At 48.5% G+C, this 20,487-nt stretch overlaps 1 protein-coding gene and 1 long non-coding RNA gene across 2 annotated transcripts; one reads left to right on the top strand and one right to left on the bottom strand.

Moving 5' to 3' along the window:
- Window positions 1-2,122: 2,122 nt before the first annotated feature.
- On the top strand, window positions 2,123-12,279 carry LOC114508583 (pyridoxal phosphate binding protein). The gene is made up of 8 exons (XM_028526554.2): window positions 2,123-2,305; window positions 4,801-4,908; window positions 4,988-5,023; window positions 5,757-5,832; window positions 7,486-7,620; window positions 9,249-9,391; window positions 9,844-9,942; window positions 10,906-12,279. Exons 1-8 carry the CDS (start codon window positions 2,207-2,209, stop codon window positions 11,035-11,037), a joined length of 828 nt encoding a protein of 275 aa, XP_028382355.1. The 5' UTR covers window positions 2,123-2,206; the 3' UTR covers window positions 11,038-12,279.
- Window positions 7,620-20,487, bottom strand: LOC118497425. Its single transcript, XR_004899952.1, has 3 exons — window positions 20,476-20,487; window positions 13,532-13,536; window positions 7,620-7,927 (listed from the first exon to the last, which is right to left on the bottom strand). It is a non-coding gene; the product is annotated as an uncharacterized LOC118497425 (long non-coding RNA).

Here is a 20,487-nt window from a genome sequence, read left to right as displayed (position 1 = left end):
AAAGTTGATTGCAAAACATAGCTAAGAAATAAAGAAATTGGAAAATGGGGAAAGATCGTGGAACTGGGGTCACCGTGGTCTTTTTGTCTGCCACTTTCATGTCATAGGATGCGGGAGATAAAAAGCGTCTTAGAAATGAATCCACAGCGAAGCCTGCCTTCCTCACCTTGGCCTCGCCCAGGGCACCTCTACAGAGACGTACCTCAACAGATGTGCTCTAAATGGATAAGCGGAGGGTGGGGGCTCACAGTCACTGAACACTGGCATCTGTTTGGGGGGGGGGGCAGTCTTCTAAGTGTATTACATTATCTTGACTGCCCCTTAATGCAACTCTGAAGGAGATGTTGACTCTATTTTATGAATGAAAAACTGAGAAGTTCAGTAACTTATCCAAGATCACAGTTTAGTGATGAAACCAAGATTCAACTTGTGTCACTCCTATGCCACCTCCCCCCAATCTTGCCACCACTGCCGTTACTGGCTTGAAAGTTTAAATCACTCTTCTCATACCTCTTTGGGAGCTACACACATTTATGCCATGATGGTGGGGTTAGGGGCATTGACCTTATAATTCAAAGGAGAGACCTGACCCGACCTATGGTTTTTCCAATGCTTTCCAAATGACATACCACTTTAAGTGTTGGTGCTCACCCAATTCTTGCTCTGTATGTCCCTTCCCCGTGACCTCATCACTGTAATCCCCTTGTTCCTCCCATCACCACCTGCTGGCTAGCACCTTTGAACTCTGTATTTATAGCAAACATCTATTATATTCACACCATGAAGGGCTATTCTACCCATTTTTCAATTATCCCTTTGGCAGGAGTAGAGATCAAGTCCAGAGATATTTGAATACCATTACTCCTAATGTCTTTGACAACCCTAGTCGTGTGTACCTGGTGAATGGGGACTTCCCCGAAAGAAGTCCTTGGTGGCAAGAACATGTCAGAGTTCATCTCAGTCCCTGGGGTCTGGGAGATGATGAGAGAAGGAAGTAAGAATATTGCCCTTGTTTTCCAGTCACCTCAGCACAACCTGGAGAACAAACTTGAGCCCTTTCTCCGACAAAGTATCATCCCACTTCATTAAGTTGAATTAATGTTAGAGAACCAACAGCACAAAAAGTGCTTTCCTTAACAAAACGGACCTCTTTCTACTTACCCACGACACCTACTATTGCATCACCTGACAACTTTGGTATTTTACCTTCTAGTCTTCGTATTGTCTGGCTCCTCATTCCGTTTATGACTGTCACGTTACCCAGAGGTAGGCAGGCACATGAGACTCAAGAACTGGACTGAAGGTGCGCTGAGCTGGCGCTAGCCCACCTGTGCAGGCCCACAAGGCAGCACTAGCCACAGGTGGCTTCTGGCCGCTTGAAGTATGGAGAGCTCGAACTGAGACAGGCTATAGGTCAAAACTACCCCTGATTTCGGAAACTGAGTACGATATAAAGAAAATATCTCGTTTGAAGTTTTTCCACTGGTTGTATGTTGAAAGCTTATTCTGGATATATTGGGTTAAATAAAATGTATCATTACGTCTTTACTTTTTATGTGCCTATTCGAAATTGTTTAGTTACATATGCGAATCACCTATTTCCATTGGACAGCACTAGTCTAAAGGATGACAAGATAAAACTAGACACTGAGTCACGCCATGTCTTTTATATCTCTTAGCGGTTCCTCACAAGACTGGGATTCTAAAAGGGATGTCCTCCGCTCAGCAGCTTTGAATCCTGGTCCGGGCGCACAGAAATCTTGGCTCACAGCTCTTTGAACGCCGGGGACTAAAAATTTGGGAGGCATTTTGAAAGGAAATAGGACAGCAGAAGCAAGCCATGTTTTTGCTTCAGGGAGGTCCCGCTAGGGCGGGGGCAGCAGCGAATCAGGCGACACAACCTTGAAGGCTCTCCCGGCGGCACAGGAATACCCCCTCCCCGCCCTGCCACCTCGCGCTGGGCGCCCAGCGGCCCGAGCCCCGCCAGCCCGTCCACCGCGACCTCCCCAAGATGGCCGTCGTCAAGGGGCGGGGCCTCCACTACACCGCCCCCGCCCCGCCCCCGCAATGCCAGGTTTCGATTGGGCGAGACGATTTGGTGGTGAGCGCTGATTGGAGTCCTACGGAGACGTAAATTGGACGGGACCGGAAAGCGGTCTCAACCCCGGGGTACCCCGGTCTGGGTCTAGACGTTGATCCCTAGGGGATGTGGAGAGCTGGCGGCATGTCGGCGGAGCTGGGAGTCGCGTTTGCTCTGCGGACAGTGAACGAGCGCGTGCAGCAGGCGGTGGCGCGGCGGCCGCGGGTGAGGAAGGGGACCGCGTGGGGACAGTGGGCGGCCGCTGTGAGGAGGGGGACACCTGCGTGAGAATGGGTCGTCACGGTGACGCAGAGGGCTCTCCCGGAGGGGCGGGACCTGTCCGCCGCCTCGGCGTTGGCACGGGTCGCAGAGCCCCAAAAAGCTAGGGAAGGGCTTCCTCGGTGACCTCGAGATGAGTCGGTCAGGTTTCCTGGAGGTTGGCTTGGCTGGAACGGAAGGTATCCGCTACTCCGGAAAAATGACCAATCTCCGGGCGTAAATCGCAGCCTTTGCTCATCCCGCTTCGTGTAGGAGTCACCAGCCTTAGGGGACGGGAGAAGGGCCAGGCCTGTGCCCAGCAGCAGCAAGAGAAGACGTCTCCTACAGAAGCGCGGCAAAGGAGGCCAGATCCGCCTGATATCACGTGTGTGGCTGCGTCTGACACCTAGTAGATGCTCAGTAAATGTCAGTTCCACGTGTAGGCGAAGCAGATAGTATTGATCGGAGGCGCGGAGCTGTACTTTCGCGTTTCCAGCATAGGGGAGCTGACATCTAATCCCCTTATGGGGAAACTACCCCCCCGCCCCTTATTGCTGTCTCCTCCTGGAATTTCATTAGACCAAGGGTCAGTCAATATCTGCTTCCCTCAGTGCAAGTTTAAGCTGGATGGTATGGAGTTAGACATACCTCAACAGAGAGGTCAAAGGTTCATCTATACTTATGGTGTCAGACTCAGAACGCTGGCCTGGAACTCATAGACACAGAGAAGAGTGGTGGTTGCCAGAGGGGAGGGATGTTGGGGGAATGGGTGAAAGAAGTACAAATTATCAGTTACAAAATAGTCACAGGCATGTAAAGTACAGCATAGGGAATAGTCAATACTATTTCACTATGTAAGGTGCAGGGTAGGTACTGGAAGTGTCAGGGGAACACATTTAAAGCATATGATTGTCTAATCACTGTGTTGTACAATGCAAAATAATATTGAAAGTAAACCATAATTGAAAAATAAAAATAAAATGTACACACATACACACACACAAAGAATGTTGGCCTGCAGACAAAAACCTGTACTAGTATAGTATAGCCTTTCCTTGGCTACTAGTTAGATATTACATTGAACAAGTCACTTAACCACTTTGGCCCCAAGTTTCCTTATCTGCATAGGAAAGGGAATGAACTCTGATTGCTCTGAGCTCACTCCTGGAGTTAATGTTCTATGATTCTTAGTGATTCTCCAAGATAAACTAGGGATTTCCCTAATAAACATCATACTTGGAGATTGTCCCAGCAAATCTGCCTGTCCTACATTTCCGTCTGGATACCATCGATTCTTCATCATAATCCCAGGAGTTATGACATGATGTTATAAAAGGCTATTAATATAGCCCTCGGAAAGATGAGGAAATTCTTTGTAATTGACCTGATTCTTCAGGCCCTTTGAGGATACTATGACTCTGTAAAAATTGCAAAAGGGTGATGGCATACATGCAAACTGAACTCTGTAAGGAGAGGTGAATCTCTTCTCTTACTGCACCTGTGTGGATTTTGTTGCAGTAGAATTTAGGGAAGCCTTGCTCTTCATATACTAGCCTTGAAAGGGGGGTCGGAGAGATCTAATCCAGAGTCCAGAGGGTTTTTTGTGTCCCTCCATCAGGTCTGCCACTGGCCCTTCATTAGATTGAACAATAGATTATATAATTAAGCAGGCTGCTTTTGAATGTGAATGGGGTCAACACTAATAATTACACCAGGACCAGAATGTCCTGGTGTAAAACAGTTAACCTGGGGTTTTCAGAAGCCAGAACTGGCCTTCCTTCTATTCAGAAAGTGGTGCCTTCCTGTAATGAAGTGATCCTTAAACCTCCTACCCTGGTGTGCAAGAGAATCACCTAGAGAGTTTATTTAAAAGGAGATTCTCAGAGTCCAGCCCCAGAGATTCAGATTTAGTAGGTCTGGAGTGAGACCCAGCTGATGACAACACAGTTGGTCAAAGACTGCATTTTAAGGAAATATATGGTTTTTACTTACCTGCCCAGCTCTCCCAAGAACTATCTTTTGCTAGATGTTAAAGTAGGTAACATATTGGATTTAAATGCAATGCATTTGGGTATTTTTAAGGTTTTATTTATTTAGAGAGGGGGAAGGGAGGGAGAAAGACAGGGAGAGAAAGATCAATGTGTGTTTGCCTCTTGCACCCCCTACTGGGGACCTGGCCCTCAACCCAGGCATGTTCCCTGACTGGGAATCGAACCAGCAACCCTTTGGTTTGCAGGCCGGAGCTCAATCTACTGAGCCACACCAGCCTGGGCTAAATGCAGTACATTTGAAAGACATACTTGTCAACATTATTTGGCACTGATCTTCCTGCAGTACTGGAAAAATGGAACTTACCAAATACCAAGTTAAGATCTATGCTGATCTTTTGTACAGGATGTATCTTACAGGGTTTATCAGGATAATGTGCCCAAACATTTACTCATCTGGCTCTCTCTCGGCAGGATCTCCCAGACATCCAGCCCCGGCTGGTAGCCGTCAGCAAAACCAAGCCTGCGGACATGGTGGTTGAGGCCTACAGTCACGGCCAGCGCACTTTTGGGGAGAACTATGTAAGAGCCCTTTCCCAAACCTCCTTTGGAAGAGTCATGTTAGCCAAACTGCTGACTTGTCTTTCTTTTAACCCTGTAGGTTCAAGAACTGCTAGAAAAAGCATCAAATCCTAAAGTAAGTAGATATCTCAATTCTTGAGTTTGTATTTAAATCTCAACATTTCATTTGAAAATTAGACCCATGTCGGTGGTTGAGTTTTACACCAGGAGGTTGGATTGGCAGCAGAAATGTCTACATTTACCTTGAGCCCCCAATATTTCTCAGTTAGATTTTCTTTCTTTATTAAGATTATAGTTTTCTCCTCTGCAGTTTTTTTGAAAATGGTGATTTTTAGGAGCTTGCTGTAATCTAGGATCCTTCTGAGATTTGAAAGCTTTAGTCAGCTGATTCTTAATGGGTGATATCTGAAAGATGGAGGGAGTTGATGGGAACAAGGAAGAGAAACAGAACAGAAGCCTTAGATGTTTTCCTAAGTATCCTTAGGAGCCTGGCTGAAGATGGTGGTAGTGCTTTATTGCGTAGACATGAAAGGTCAGAAGAGAGAGTATGCAAAGTATCTGAGCCAGCTAGACCTCCATAAAAATCTAAGCCAAGCCCTGGCTGGTGTGGCTCAGTTGGTTGAGTGTCGTCCCATAGACCAAAAGGTCACAGGTGCAATTCCTGCTCGGGGCACATGCCCAGGCTGTGGTTCCATCCCCCGTTGAGGCACATAGGAGAAGGCAACCAACTGATGTTTCTCTCTCTCTCTCCCACCGCCCCCCTCGCTCTACAAGCAGTGGAAAAGTGTCCTTGGGTGAGGATGAAAGAAAAAAATCTAAGTCAAACATAGTTCCCTTTTTCTTTTCAGGTTCTGTCCTCATGTCCTGAGATTAAGTGGCACTTCATTGGCCACTTACAGAAACAAAATGTCAACAAACTGATGGGTAAGATAAAACTCTAAATAAGATCATATGATTTTTCTTTTTTAGTTTATTGACATGTTGAATTACATTTATTGATTTTCAAATGTTAAATCAACCATGCATTCCTGGGGATGAACTTCACTTGGTCATAAAGTACTATCTTTTTAATATAATGTTTCATTTGATTTGTCAGGTGGTGTTTGGAATTTTTGCATCTATATTCCCAGGGGACATTGGTCTCTAGTTTCCTTTTCTTGAAGTATCTTTATTTGGGTTTCATGTCAAGGTAATACAGACCTCATAGAGTGAATTGGGAAGTATTCCCTCCTTCAGTCTTCTGGAAGAGTTAGTGTGTGGAATTACTATTATCTCTTCCTTAACCATTTGGTAGAATTTACCAGTGAAGAATGGAGATCACATTGTGAGAAGGTTTTTAAATATAATTTCAATTTTACTAATAGATAGGGCTGTTCACAAAATCTGTTTCTTCTTGGATTACCTTTGGTACTTTATGTCTTTCAAGAAATCTGCCCATTTCATCTAAATTAATAAATTTAGGGGCATAAGGTTGTTTGTAATTCCCTTTATTATCTTTTTTAATATCTGGAGAGTCTGTAGTAATGTCAACTCTCTCATTCCTGATATTAGTAATTTCTGCCTTCCCTGTTTTCCTAGTCTCTCCAGCTAGAGGTTTATCAGTCTTCTCAAAGACTGATTTTATTTTTCTCTATTGTTTTAATGTTATATAAGCAAAAATAATGATGTATCATGGGGTTTAGAACATGTAAAAGCAACATACATTACAACAATAGCTTAAAGAATGGAAAGGAAAAAACAGAAGTACACTATTTTAAGGTTCTTAGACTTTATGTGAAGTGGTGTAACACCATTAAAGGTAGACTGTGATACGTTTAACCTAAGGAAACCAATAAAATAACACAATAAAGAGTTAGAGTAATAAGTCAGCAAAGGAGATAAAATGGAGTTTAAAAAAATATGTCAAATGGTATCTCGTGGTGGTTTTTGTGTGCATTCCCTAGTTCCTAATGTGGTAAAGCACCTTTTTGTGTGCTTGTTGGCCATTTATATATCTTCTTTGGAGAAATGTCTACTCACATCCTTTGCTCATTTTTTAACTGGGTTATTTATCTTTTTATTGAATAATAAAAGTATTTTTATGTATTCTGGTTACCAGACCTATCATAAATGACTAGCAAATATTTTGTCCCACTCCATGGGTCGTCTTTTCACCATCTTGATGGCATCATTTCCAGTGCCCCCACCCTGGAAAGTTCAAGAACATGGTGATGTCATGCCAGAGAAGCCCTGCGGTTTCCACTGGTTATTCTTTCTGTATCGTCCTCTTGAACTGTTTCTCTCAGTTGGGAGTGAGGTTGAGGTCTGCGACTGTCAGCCCCTTGGACTGTGTGGATACAAATGCTGAGGGATTGTGCTGTGTCAGCATTTTCCTCTCCTTGTTCGTGTTTGCTGATTAGACAGTGATGGTCTAGTATTTGAACTTACGTCTAGTAAAACTTCCACATAAGTCTTCTTAACAGAACTGAGACTTAACTGTCTTTTTCTCTTCTGGGAGATTATTTTTCTGTCCACCAAAAGCTGTTGCTTGCTGCAGTGAGATACATGAAGAATTTCCTTGCTTCTTTCTCATTTCAGCTGTCCCCAATCTCTTCATGCTGGAAACACTGGATTCTGCGAAGCTGGCAGACAAAGTGAACAGTTCGTGGCAGAAAAAAGGTTCTCCCGAAAGGTTAAAGGTTATGGTCCAGGTTAACACCAGTGGAGAAGAGAGTAAGTGACCAGAACTGTATTGTAGATTTTTCCTCCCCCTGGGGTGCTGGAAGCCCGGGAAGAATGGCTGGCCTGCTCTACCTGATAGCTAAGGTTACAGAAAGAAATCACAGACTGTTAAGCGAGCCGTGTTACGTGGGATCTAGGTGGCACAACGACATCAATGCCAACCCATGTGGGATTCTTTAATATGTCATGATTTGTTATTTCTTAATTTTGAAGAGGCAGACAGAGAAGCAAGAAGGGGATTGTGATTTTGATCTCCTGAAAATGCCCAGAAGTCACCATCACTCCTGAAGAAGTTGCACTTCTTGGGCCCTAAAAAATAAATTGCTTAGTGTCACACTGGGAGAAACTGGAAGGAAAAGCAGTGTGAGCATCAGGCAGTGGATGTCATTACAGGGCTAACAGTGTAACACGGTGAGCAGAGCACAGGCTTCGAAGTCAGACACGCCGTGGGTTTGAGCTCCACCACTTCCCAGCTCCGTAATCTCGCACAAATCACCTGCTCCCCCTGCACCTCAGTCTCCTTGCCACACAGTGATCATGTGATATCACTGTTGTGAGGACTGACTGTGCTCACACAGGTGAAGCCACTGACATAGAACTTTGCACATCTTACTTGTTAGCAGTTTGTCCACAGATCAGTCACTTGCTTCCAGCCATCAGAGCACCGGCATTCACCAAATCTGAGCATGAAGGAGCTCAGTATAGGCATCTGTTTTGCAAATAGGCACTGGAGTCAGGCTACCTGGGTTCAAATCTAGGTCCACAGTTTCTATTTGTGTGACCTTGGAAATGGTACTGAGCTTCCCTGTGTTTCATGTCTAGAATAGAGAGAATAAGAATAGTCACTCAGGAGAGTTACTGTATTACGAGAAAAACACTTAGGTTTCGCCACATATGCCTGGCACATAAGTAAGTGTTCAGTAAGTTTTAACAATTATTGTAAATCTGAAATGGACTCCAGATCAAGTCTATTGCATCATTTCTTGATAATTAGCTATAATCTTCCCTAATTAATTATTGAAATAAGTGTTCTTAGCATCTACATGTGATAAATGAGGGAAAGACAGTATCAATAATCCTTACAACTGCATAACAAACGATCAGTTGCTCAAGATTCCTCCTCTAGTGGTTAATTAGCAAGTTCAGTTTACCAACTATATAGTCAGAACTGTGTGATGTATACTTTATTTTACATTTTTACAGTTTTACTAATAAATTATTAAAACTATAGAAATACCAGGTTTGGGGGGGAAAGCTCTGAGGTCAATCTGGCATTTTGGCAACGTGAATCTTCTTGGAATCCCAAGAAAAGCAATGTTTTCTTCTTTTCCTAGTGCTCTAGCTGTTCTCAGCTCAGATATTGAGACAGAATCAAGAGAGTTCAGTTTATAGCTCTTCTCTTGAGAAATTCAGAACCTGACCAGAAGGGGAACTGCATGGAGACCTCAAACACACAGTTACTGTTTTGGACTTGAGAAAAGGGGCCTTCTTGTCTGAGGATCACTCCTCTATTACAAAGGAGGGGTGAAAATAGGCCCTATGTCTGGCTACTTAAAACATTTTGGTGTAAGGGTCCTCAATTTTTTTTTTTAATTTTTGTTCTGTGTTTGTGTGTGAAGGTAAACACGGCCTTCCACCGTCAGAGACAGTAGCCGTGGTGGAACACATAAACGCCAAGTGCCCCGGCCTGGAATTCGTGGGGCTGATGACCATAGGGAGTTTCGGGCATGATCTTAGTCAAGGACCGAATCCGGACTTCCAGGTACGGGGGCCAGGGATGGGGGACTGCTGACAAGCTAAGGGAGCATCTTAGTTAGCACAGTGCTGCCGCGGCGTTGGCTGCTGGCATAAACTTCGAAGACTCCCAGAGGCAGTCTGTCAGGGGTTATAGCCCTCTTCTGAGCTCCTTCCATCGGGAAGAGAGACAGGTCTCCAAAACCCTGCAGAGCTTTCTCAGCTCAGTTTGAACCTGGCTCAAGCACACTCTTTAGAGAAAACAAGCTCCTTCTTCTTCTCCAGGGACTGAGGGTCTTCTTTCTGAAAGTAGGTGAATTTGAAGAAAGAAAAAAAAACTTTCAGTAACTACTGGCAATTTTGACAGACCTTGAAACCATTAGAGATAAATAACCTTTGTCAGAGGTGTTCAGATTCGCCACTCCCAGGCGTCTGGAGAGGGGCAGGTATAAAAAGGCGTCACGCTTGTCTTCCCGTCAGATGTTATCGTCCCTCCGGGAGGAGCTGTGCAAGAAGCTGAACATTCCTACTGAGCGGGTTGAGCTGAGCATGGGCATGTCCACGGACTTCCAGCATGCAGTAAGTGTCCTTCTGGGTGCTGTGTGACGGCAGGGCCCCAAGGCCACAGCAAACCAGGTTCTGCTGGGGGAACCTTTGAAATGCTTCATTGTAGCAATCGGGCACCCAGTAGCAGTGGTCCTCAACTCTTCTAATATCCCCCACCCCCTTCTTTATTTATTTATATGTGTGTGCGTGTGTGTGTGTGTGTGTAAGTATATGTTATCATCCCCTTCTTTTTGAAATGAAATGTATAGAACTTATAGCCTAACACACAATTTAATTTTTTAACATAATTCCCTAAGTGGAATCTAGAGGAAAATAAGAAGAAATTAAACTATAATTTTTAAAAGACATTTTGCTATGTAAACGCTTGCACATAGATATTTGACAGTAAGTCGTGATGAAGTCGGAGGCTTAATCTTATGTGTAGATCCACTGTGAATGCAGTGGCTATAAAAACTGGTTTGGTACAGACGTGCTGTATTGTCAACTCTAATACATGATTTTCTGGAACAGTAATGAAGTTGCAGAAATCAAAGAATAAACTTCCCTCTGTGTAGACAGTAGTTGCATTGCTGGAAAATTGTGCAGATAAAACAGTGCAAAAATACTTTGTGTTTTTAAGTAAAATACAATTAGATTCTTTACAGAGACAATGATAAGGCTTTTTCATCTACCAGACCGGGAACATGAGAGAGTGTGTGTGCTGCTGTGTGTGTCTCTCTCACACACACATACACACACACACACACTCACACACACACACACTGGGACATCTGGTATACCTGTGAAAGCCAAAGAAATCCTCACTTACTTCTAAAACACCCCCAAGGAGAGCCACTGCCCCACCGTCGTCCTAAGCGGCATCACCGTCCGCCCCTAGAGGCCCCTCGAGAGCCAGAATGGGAGGCACAGCTTCAGCTCCAGCTGCCGTCCATTAGTCCACACTCAGCCCTCTACACTCGCTCTTCTTTCCCACAGATCGAAGTAGGATCTACTAATGTCCGCATAGGAAGCACCATTTTTGGAGAGCGAGATTACTCAAAGAAACCTGCCCCGGACAAGTCCGCGGCAGACCTGAAGGCCACCGTGGAGGTGACGCAGGCGCACTGAGCCCAGGAACAGCCAGCAGCGGCTCACCACCCGTGGGCCCGGTCCAGGAAGACTGACTGCACTCACCTGGCTTTCACATTGATGTTCCCCAGGTTATGGCACAACCGTGCTCCTTGTGACCTGGTGAGAGCGTGCAGAGGATCACGTGTATCAGTGGAAACCATCCATATTCAGTGTCTGACAAAGGAGGCTCACTTTAAGTTGTGGCTTTGTATTGACTCTGAGAAATCCCGACATTTCTGCAGAACAAATACCAAATCCATAGCCAGGAATTGAGTGCAGTATTGACTCCTGTCCAGGAGCACCAGCCAACCCATGAATGCCTTCCCCAGGTTGAAATTAGGTCACAGATGCCTGTAATCACCAAAGTCAGGAATTCCCATCTGTCATTCACTGTACAGAACATTCCCTGTGATTACCAACTTCATGAAAGCCCTGCTGAGTAGTCACCTCTGATGCTCTGGAACAAGGTGGTTCTGCTGCCCCCCCCCCCCCCCGACACCCCACCTTACTCAGTAAATATTTCTGTCTACTCTGGAATAGAAGTACAGGTAACTTCAGGAAATGGTTCCAGTTCATGCCCCAAACCCAAATGATGGTTGATGAGAATTTGTCATTGACTACCCTGTGTTGTTGGCCCTGAAAATTGTAGGGGTCACACGCATGGGACTTGGGCCTTTCTAACATCCTCCCAAAGAGACAGGGCTTTGAGCTTTTCCCCCCGGCCCTACAGTGAAGAGGAGTTAATGATGTGATTCTCTTACGGTGATTTCTTATCAAAGCCCAGTGAATCTCACAGCTCCCCAGACGTGAAAGTTCCCTTCAAAGCCAGTTCAGGTTCACAGCTTCAACCAGGCCTGACTCGGAGGTTCCTGTTCCCCAGGAGCACTGTGCAGGCCTTCCCCGGCCCACCCCACCCCCCAACATGCACACTGTGTTTGGAAGCCAGAGCTGCAGCTCCTCTTGTTTGTTAATAGAGCAGCAGGATACCCTGGGCTGGGTGGTTTATTACCTAGATGGCTTTTTCTTATTTATTCAAGCCCCACTCTGTAATTTTATGAGATAACTTTCAGATAGGATGCTGCTGCTGAATGTGATTTTGTAAAACTTTAACCAGTATGATCCCTGTACTCTCAGTCAGAGCTAGAGTGTGATACTTCAGAGTCTATTAAATAAAAATGTGAGTTTGGATTATGCCATCTGTGCCGATTACAAAGCAATTAAAAGATTTATTTTCTAAGATCTGGTGTAGTGAGTGAACATGACAGGAGCGGGGCCTTGGGACCGGCACGATGCAGCTGTGCCTGTCACTGGCCTCGCACCAGGCGGCTCTGGGTGGGGAGGGCTTCCCTTGGGTCACAGATGCCGCCAAAGCCACACCGCGGATGAGAGAGGGATTCTGAACTTGCAAGGGCAAGAAAATGAAATGTTGGCATTTCAGGAATTAACAAAAATAGAAGTTGCCTACCTCTTAGCAAGATACTTTTAAACTGCCTCTAGATGGCGACATTGGCTAGCCTGCGGAGCAAGCACGGACTCCACCGTCAGCAAATTACCTTGCAAGGGACTCGCCCTTCCTCTCGCACCCCCTTTACTGGGCAGACACCGATGTCAGAGAGGACAGGATTTTCCCAAGCGATAGGGCTGCCTCCTGCAGAGCCACTAGGTTCCTTCAGACACGCTCCTTCGCTGACTCAGCGGAGGGTCCCAATGGTGGCTGTGGAGCGCTTTGGGAGAGGTGAGATGGTCTGAGCAGTAACCGCTCTCCGGCTTGTGCCCAGACATGGAGAACAACAAAGGAGGTGAGCCACGGGAGGCTGGATCAAACCCGGGTAAGGACAGTCGACCAAACTGTCTCTCCGGAGCACCCACTACAGGCCAGGGCTTGGGCAAAGAGAACACTGAGCAAAGTTGTGACAGGATTTTTTATTCCACCTGATGAGCAGCAGGTCTGAAAACTTCTAGATCTTCATCAGAGCAGTGGCGGCATCCTCAGCAGTTTCCTGAGTGACAACAGCACGCTGCCCTGGGTCAGACCCACCCAGACAGCCCAGCAGCCTCCGGCTTGAGAGAGCTGTCAGCAGGCTGGACCCTTGTCTGCTGGGTGCGGGCCTCAGGTTTGCACGCCCTGAGGCTCCCGACAATCCATCGAGGCCTTGTCCTCAGGAAATGCGTCATGGATTCTGACTGCTGCATCTCTTAACAAAGCAGCCTCTCAATACCCGAATTGTGCTCTCCGCTTCTTAAAACATTCGTGGCACGTGAAGCACTGTCCCGTTCATTCTCTCATTTTCCCCCACGGCATTCGGTAGGGGAATGCAGGCTATTTGCCAGTACCCCTTTGTGGACTGGGCACTTGTCTGAGGTCAGAGCTGGTTGGGGACAGGGCAAGAAATACATTCAAGACTCTTAATTCCTGGTCCAGAGCTTGGCCACCGCACCACACTGGCATCTTCTGTTGTCTCAGGCTTTGCTTTAACAATTGGTAAATGACATATTCTTATTTTACAGGCTTAATTTACAAGAAACTTACTAACATAAAAGAAATGTATGTTTTTAGTCTATTGTAATGGTTAAAAACTGACACATCCTAATGCAGAACAAACTCCAAAACTACAAGCAGTGGGCATGAGAAAGAAGGAGAGAATTGAACCCCACCTGGGTGGGGTTCACCTTCCCCTTCTGTCACCCATTTCCCCTAACACCCACCTTCCTCCCCCAAGTTCAAACTGTCCCACAGGCTGCAAGGCTCCGAGTGCATGCCCTTCATCCCCTAGAGGTAGACCGGCAGTAGGCTCTGTCCTCCAAGGCTGGACAAGGAGGAATGGCGTCCAACAGTACATACTTTTTTTTTAAAGATTTTATTTATTTTTAGGAGAGGGAGAGAAACATCAATGTGTGGCTGCCCATCACAGGCTGCTTACTGGGGACCTGGCCTGCAACCCAGGCATGTACCCTAGACTGGGAATCGAACCGGTGACCTTTTGATTCAAAGGCAGGAACTCAATCACTGAGCCACTCAACCAGCCAGGGCCAGTGGGACATTCTTAAAATCCAAGACATCTTTGCCCTTCCAGAAAAAAAAATGTGGCCCTGTGCTTCCTACCAAGACTCTGAAGGAGGAAGGACCCACCCACCAGTTCCTGAAGGGCTGCGATAAGGGTGGATGTCGTTATGGCGCAATTGGAAATGATTCGCTCTGGGAACCGTGGCTGTCTTTAGCATGAAATCAGTTGACTGCTGTTACATCAGCCTCATACTAAAGGCAAAAGAATCCAAACCCTCAACCAAGATGTTTCGCTAAGCTGCCCTCTCCCCTCGGGAAGCACACAGGTAAAGAAAAGAGCTTTCTTCCCCATCCAGTTTGCATGGACGGCTATGTGTGGTTGAGAGGCTATTTACACGGTAGAGGCCCTTAACCTTAAGAACCTCTCCCATAATCACTTCAAGGCCCCAAGGGACCTCAGAACGAACACTTTTTTCCTATAAAGTCCAGCACAGATAAGCTGAAATGGCCCTATGTGGGGGCTGAGAGGATACTTTGGGCACCCTTCTTATATTGAAAATAAATTTTACAAGCTCAAGCTCTTGAGCTTTGAGATCACTAAGGAGTGGAAACCACCCTTGGGGTGCCGGAGTGCCTTCTAAATGGGCCCCCTCCCCCACTGACTGTGCCCCCCCACCCATGGCATGTGCTCTAGTGGAGGGAGCTGTGCTGCTCTCCAGCCTCAGAGCTAAGCTTGACCCAGCTGCCAATCTCCAAAATAAAATCAATGTGTGACCTTATTCACCAGCTGTACCGAAGAAACTAGCACAAACTTGGGCCAACTTTGAAGCCAAAAAGGGAAGATGAGATGTTGGGAGAGAGAAAGGGAGGGGGGAAATCTTGGCTGGACATGAAAGGTGTCTTGTCTGTCTGTTCCCCATTAGGCGCAATTCTCTTGCAATCTGCAGCCTCGATATAATTCTCTTGACCAGAAACTCTCCAGAGAGATAGTGTCAGAAGGAAAAACAAAGAGAATAGCATCTCTGACAGCAAAGTCACTTAAAAGCCTGTTTGGGAGGGAGGGGTTGCAGGGAGACACGACAGCACGCAGGGGAGGGCACCCCTCCACATGCGGAGACACGTTTGCCCCGGGCAGGGACAAGGACAGGCTGGGGAGGGGCGCCCCCGAGAGGGCTGCGTGCAGGGCGAGGCCAGCCCCAGGAAGCCCAGCTCCCAGGCCTCTGCCCTTTCAGCCCCTCTGATGCCTCGAGACCCACCTTGTGCGGCTTTCTCAGATGTACACTCAACATGTAAATCCACGGGATGGGGCTTCTTATGGCCCCACGGTGCATTGAGGGGATCCAGAAGGCTTGCTAGAGTTAAAAAGCGGTCCCAGCTTATTCTACTTTCCCTTTCCCACTTCTGCCCGCCGCCAGCCGCCACCGAGCCCAGCTATCCCTGTCAGCGGGCAGCTGGCTCCCCAGGCAGCGGAGGCCCATTCTCCCCAAGCCCCTTTGACCTGCCTCTGAGCTCAGTCGTCTAGTGGGTGTTGGGAAGCCAGGCCCCACCCTCTCCTGCAGGCGCCCAGGGGGTGAGGACTCGGTAGTGTGGGGTGCAGGGAAGGAGAGGGTGCAGTTCTGTGCTCAAGTTTCTGGGGCAGGCATCCTGTTTTAAGAGGGAACTTTTTTAAAAGGAATAAAAACTCATCAGAAGAAAAGAAGCAAGAGCTTTTCCCTGCCTTTCGGACTTGTTTATTACTAGGATATCTGATTTCAGCAGAGGAAGCCGGCACTGAAGCAAGGTTTTTATTGGCCGTGAGCAAGAGGAATTCAGGCTTTGCCTTTGATTTGGCTTCCCCAGAACACGAGGCATTGAAGAGTGCTCGCTGCTTTGATGGAGCAGCTTGGGACTCGGGGGGCCTCCAGAATTCTCTGCTTTCTGCAGCACGGACTCAAATTCCCTTTGGGGTATGAGGGTGGAGCTGGGGTCCCAGAGTGGAAAGTGGCCTCATAAACATGTCAGAGAGGAGAGCAAAATAGGGGACAAAGGTACAAAGTTCTGAAACTGGCTCCCGGGGAGTAGAAGTGAGGCCATGCTCGCGGCCCCCCTTCCCCAGAGTGGGGACCCGGAGGAGGGAAGGCCTGGTTTGGATGAAAGCACAGTGTCTCCAGCAGACAGAGCCGGGCAGGCTGCAGTCAGGACTGACCTGATGGTTTCAATGTGTGAGGAAGATAAAGCCAGAGATCTGCAGAGGCAGCCTCTGCCAACAGCCCTCCGCCGCTGGGGCCTGGCCGGCCCCTGCAGAGGGCGGATTACCAGCTGGGCCCCAGGTTTGTGGAGCTGCTGCTGATCCCCAGGGCTCCCCACAGACACCTCCACACACACGCACGCAGCCGCTGTTTGGGGTCTGGAGCCCCAGACGGCCTCATCTGCCTCCTGCTGGCTTCCAAAGGCGGCATCTGCGCCACTGGAGAAAGAATGTCCCTCCATTTGAGGCCTCTGGTGAGCCCGGCCATCTTCTTTTCTCCTTTTTGCCATGAGAGCCGGTTCTCTAAGTACCCCACGCTTTGCCCAGCATCGAACAGTCAGGCAGGGAGTCAGCCGCTGTGAGTGCTGGGACTCGGGACCCGCACTGACCGTAGAGGGCAGCCCCTCCGTCAGAAGGTGGCTCTGCCTGGGTATGGCTGTCTCCCTTTTCCCGGTTTGTGACCAGGGACTTAGGTCCAGGTGGGAGTCACCTTCTCCGTCTCTGCCGGTGTGGGCCTTCACAGGCGTTTCTGCGTGTGCCTCTGTGACTGGTCTCGGGCCTGTCTCCCAGACAGAGCGTGCTCCTCGGTTGTGGGGCTGGATGTCCCTAGCGCGGCCCTGCTCACCTGGGAGGCCCAGGCCCCATTTGGCAGCTACAGCACTGCTTGGCGCTCGGAGCTGAGGCCCAGAGCCTGGGGCACAGGGTGGGGAGTGGGGAACAGGGCTCTCACTGTGTCCACTTCAAGGAACCCAGGCATCAAAAGGACTTTATGCAGTAAGTTCGGGAACATACAGGGAGAAGAGCTGCAGGGGTGAAAGTGGATCCCCGCTGGGGCAGGGAAACACCCCCCCCCCCCCCCCACAATGCTTGCTCTGGGACTCTCGCACCCGTCTGCGTGGGTTTGAATTTCAGATCTGTTCTTTACCCGTCAGATTAACTTGGGCTAAAGAATGTACGCCTTGGTGCCTCAGTTTGCTCATCTGTAAACAGGGATGATATTAAGAGCAACTGCCCCATGCTGGGGTTGTGAAGTTTGAATGTGATAAAGCATGGGAAGTGCTGTGCACGGAACTTGGTGCAAAGCGAAAGCTCAGTCAAGGTTAGGGACCGCACACTGGACCCAGCCCAGCTGGGCTTTACAGTCTGTTTGAGTCTCCCGCAGAAACAGGGCGGAGCACTGATGCCCAGAGCAGATAAGGACTGTTGGAAACACTCTTGCCTTCCTGCATAAAGGAAACATGACCCTCTAAGGCCCAGGAGGAAGGGGTCCCTCCAAGAAGCAACTAAAGCCCTGGGTGCCCACAACAAGCTCCCGCATGGGTGTCTCTCTGAGTGCAGCTGGCACACGGGGCTGGACACGGGGAGGTGGAAAAGCCCAGCTTCCCCTGAACACGCTGCCCAAACATGGGCACCCAAACCTTCCCTTTCGCTCCCCACAGCTTTGAACTAAAGACCTAACTAGGAACTGGGGCGTAAACACAGCAAAATCAGCCCAGAGTGAAACCAAAACTGGATACTCGAAATCACACCCTCTGGGAGCCGAGACTCCAGTGACACACAAGCTGCCTGAGTGTGTCCCCAGGACGGCAGGCCCAGAAAGAGGGCTCCTCTTGCATTTCTCCCAGCCTCCCCTCCATGACCATGGCCTTCCCGGGCCCCAAGGCAGCCTGACAGGTCTTAGGTAATAGACCCGACCTTATGCACAGAAGTTTGACCTTGACCTTCCAGAGAAAGAGAAAGGGGAGGGTGCACCAAGAGGGCAAGAGAGAAGAGGAGAAAGAAAAACACAGAGAAGGGGAAAAGAGGAGAAGGAGATGACAAAAGGGGTAGATTCCAAAGGGCTGGCCCCAGGGACGCACTGCAAGCCCACGATGCACCAAGACGACAGCTGCTGCAGGGAATTAGGGTTCCACACAAAGACAGACTTTTCCAGAGAATTAGAAATCCAACCTGCCAGGCTGCTGATGAGCCTCCGCTGTGTGTAAATGAGGGTGTCTCTCTGAGACACCTCTGTGACTAGAGGGGCTTCCCACTTGCCCCGAGCCTGGTAACTGACCCATGCGGAAGGGGCCGTGGTGTGGGGAGAGGGCCACAGTGATTCAGAGAACCAGGCTTGGAAATCTGTGGAGAGCCACGGGGAGGGGAGGTCCTGAGGGCTGGGGGTGCAGACCCGCCACCAGACAGGAAGCTCTCCCAGGTACTGAGCCTCCTTCAGGGAACTGAAAGCAGGACCAGCTAAAAGCCACCCCCGGAGGACAGGACTGGGAGGGACCACTGCTTTTCATTCTAGGCTCTTCCGCACTGTTTCATTTTTTAACACATGCACGCATTGCTTTGATAAAAATACTCTTCGTCAATAGTGTTGAGGCTGGAAGCAGGCATCTCTGTGGAGGAGGCTTTCAAGTTTGCTTCAACGCTGGCCCAGCCTTGAGCCTTGCAACAGGAGACCTCACTGCTCAGTCTGACCAGCCCTCCGGGGGCCCAGTGCTCGGTGGGGGTGACCCCAAACACGCCAGTCTTGTCTCCACCTCTCCTCCAGCCACTTTCTCCAAACAGCTTTTTGCTCCTCTTCTTTTATCTTCAGAGCTGTGTTAGGTCTCTCCCAGGGTGTGTGAGCCTGGGCCAGGTGTCAGAGAGGCCAGAGAGCCACACCCGGCCACACCCGCCCACACCCGCCGCCTCCGAGCAAGCTGGCAGATGGAGTGGGAGGGCATCTCTCCCTCCTGCTCCCTGAGCTCCAACCACCTGCACGGGTCCCTAACTCTTCCTTGATTGAACACAGGAAGCGCACTCCTACCTTTTGGCCGCTTGCTGTTCCCTCTGCATGGAATGCTCTGTCCCCCCAAATCCATGGGGCCCGCTTGCTCCTTCCTTCAGAACTCTTCTCAAAGTTCACCTTGTCAGAGAGCTCTTCCCCATCATCTGCATTCCCTTACCCTGCTTCATTGCGCTCCATTGATCTTCTACCGCCTGCTAGATTACACGTGTGCATGGTGTATTTGTTTACGCATGCAATACCTGGCTCCTTCTGCTATGTCAGCTCCATGAAACCACACACTTTCTTTGGGTTTATTGCTCTATCTTCAGTGCCCAAAACAGTATCTGGCCTGTAGCACATACTCAATACATTTTGTTTAAATAAATGACTAAGGCCTCAGTAACACTTTGTTGAGCAAGTTAAATAAATGTCTCCTCTATGTGCTGGGCACTAACACAGGCTGAGAATCAGAGAAACGCAGAAAAGAACTCCTTCTTCTGGAATGTTACATCCTAATGGAGGAGTCCACTACACAAGCAGTGAATTATAATGTAGAGCAGAACTGTGTAGGTACGAATGAGAAAAATAGCAGCAAGCCCTAGGAGCTGCAGGCTGGCTCACAAGCTAACATTTCCTGAGGACGTGCATGTGCCAGGCTGGGGTGTTCTCTGACGCCAACCCATTCTCCAGTTCTCTGATATCTGCTGGTGCCTGCAACTGAGTTCAGTTCTGACACTGACAGCTCAGAGGGAGCGTGGCCTCCCCAGGTGAAGGGCTGGGTCCCACAGGACTGCCTCCACGTCAGATGCCAGGCGCAAGTCCCGGGCCACCTGGACATCTGACTGACTGGCTATAAATCGTCAGAGATTTCTACAACACCCTCTTTGGTTCTGACTTTTTTTTCTCTTCTCTCCTGTTTTTTTCCTAGAACAGTTCATAGAACTCAGGGAAAACTTACATTTGCTGGTTTATCATAAAGGAAATAACTCGGGAACAGCCAACTAGAAGAGATGCTTAGGGCAAGACAGGGAGAGGGGCACGGATCTGCCTTACGTGTCTCAGGTGTGCCGCCCTCCCAGCACCTCGAGGAGGTCACCAACCTGGAAGCTGTCTGAACGCCATGGCTCAAGTGGGCTCATGACACTCAGTCTCCAGCAGCCCCTCCCTTTCTTGGAGGCTGGTGGGTGGTGCTGAAAGTGCCAGCCCTCCAATCGCTTGCTCTTTCTGGTGACTAGCCCCCTCCTAAGGTTATCGAAAAGCAGCACCCTAAATTACCTCATTAGCACAAATGCAGGTGTGCTGGAAAAGGGTCCGAGGGATAACAAAACATACTCCTATTACTCAGGAAATTCCAAGGGTTTTTAGAGGCTCTGGGTCAGGAACCAGAGACAGAGACCAAATATACTTTTGTACCCTACCACCCACACTTCATTTACATATGTCAACATAAGAGAAGTC

This window comes from Phyllostomus discolor, chromosome 11, assembly GCF_004126475.2.
Source record: "Phyllostomus discolor isolate MPI-MPIP mPhyDis1 chromosome 11, mPhyDis1.pri.v3, whole genome shotgun sequence".
NCBI classification, from domain to species: Eukaryota; Metazoa; Chordata; class Mammalia; order Chiroptera; family Phyllostomidae; genus Phyllostomus; species Phyllostomus discolor.
Note: the sequence above shows the minus strand (reverse complement) of the source record. Positions and strands in the feature narration are given on the sequence as shown.

Bases quoted from the DNA above. Each gene is read 5' to 3' on its own strand.
- LOC114508583 (XM_028526554.2), top strand. From the start codon at position 2,207: ATGTGGAGAGCTGGCGGCATGTCGGCGGAGCTGGGAGTCGCGTTTGCT. The intron at 5,024-5,756 runs GTAAGTAGATAT...TTTTCTTTTCAG, and splicing joins AAAAAGCATCAAATCCTAAA to GTTCTGTCCTCATGTCCTGA. The intron at 9,392-9,843 runs GTACGGGGGCCA...TCTTCCCGTCAG, and splicing joins GACCGAATCCGGACTTCCAG to ATGTTATCGTCCCTCCGGGA.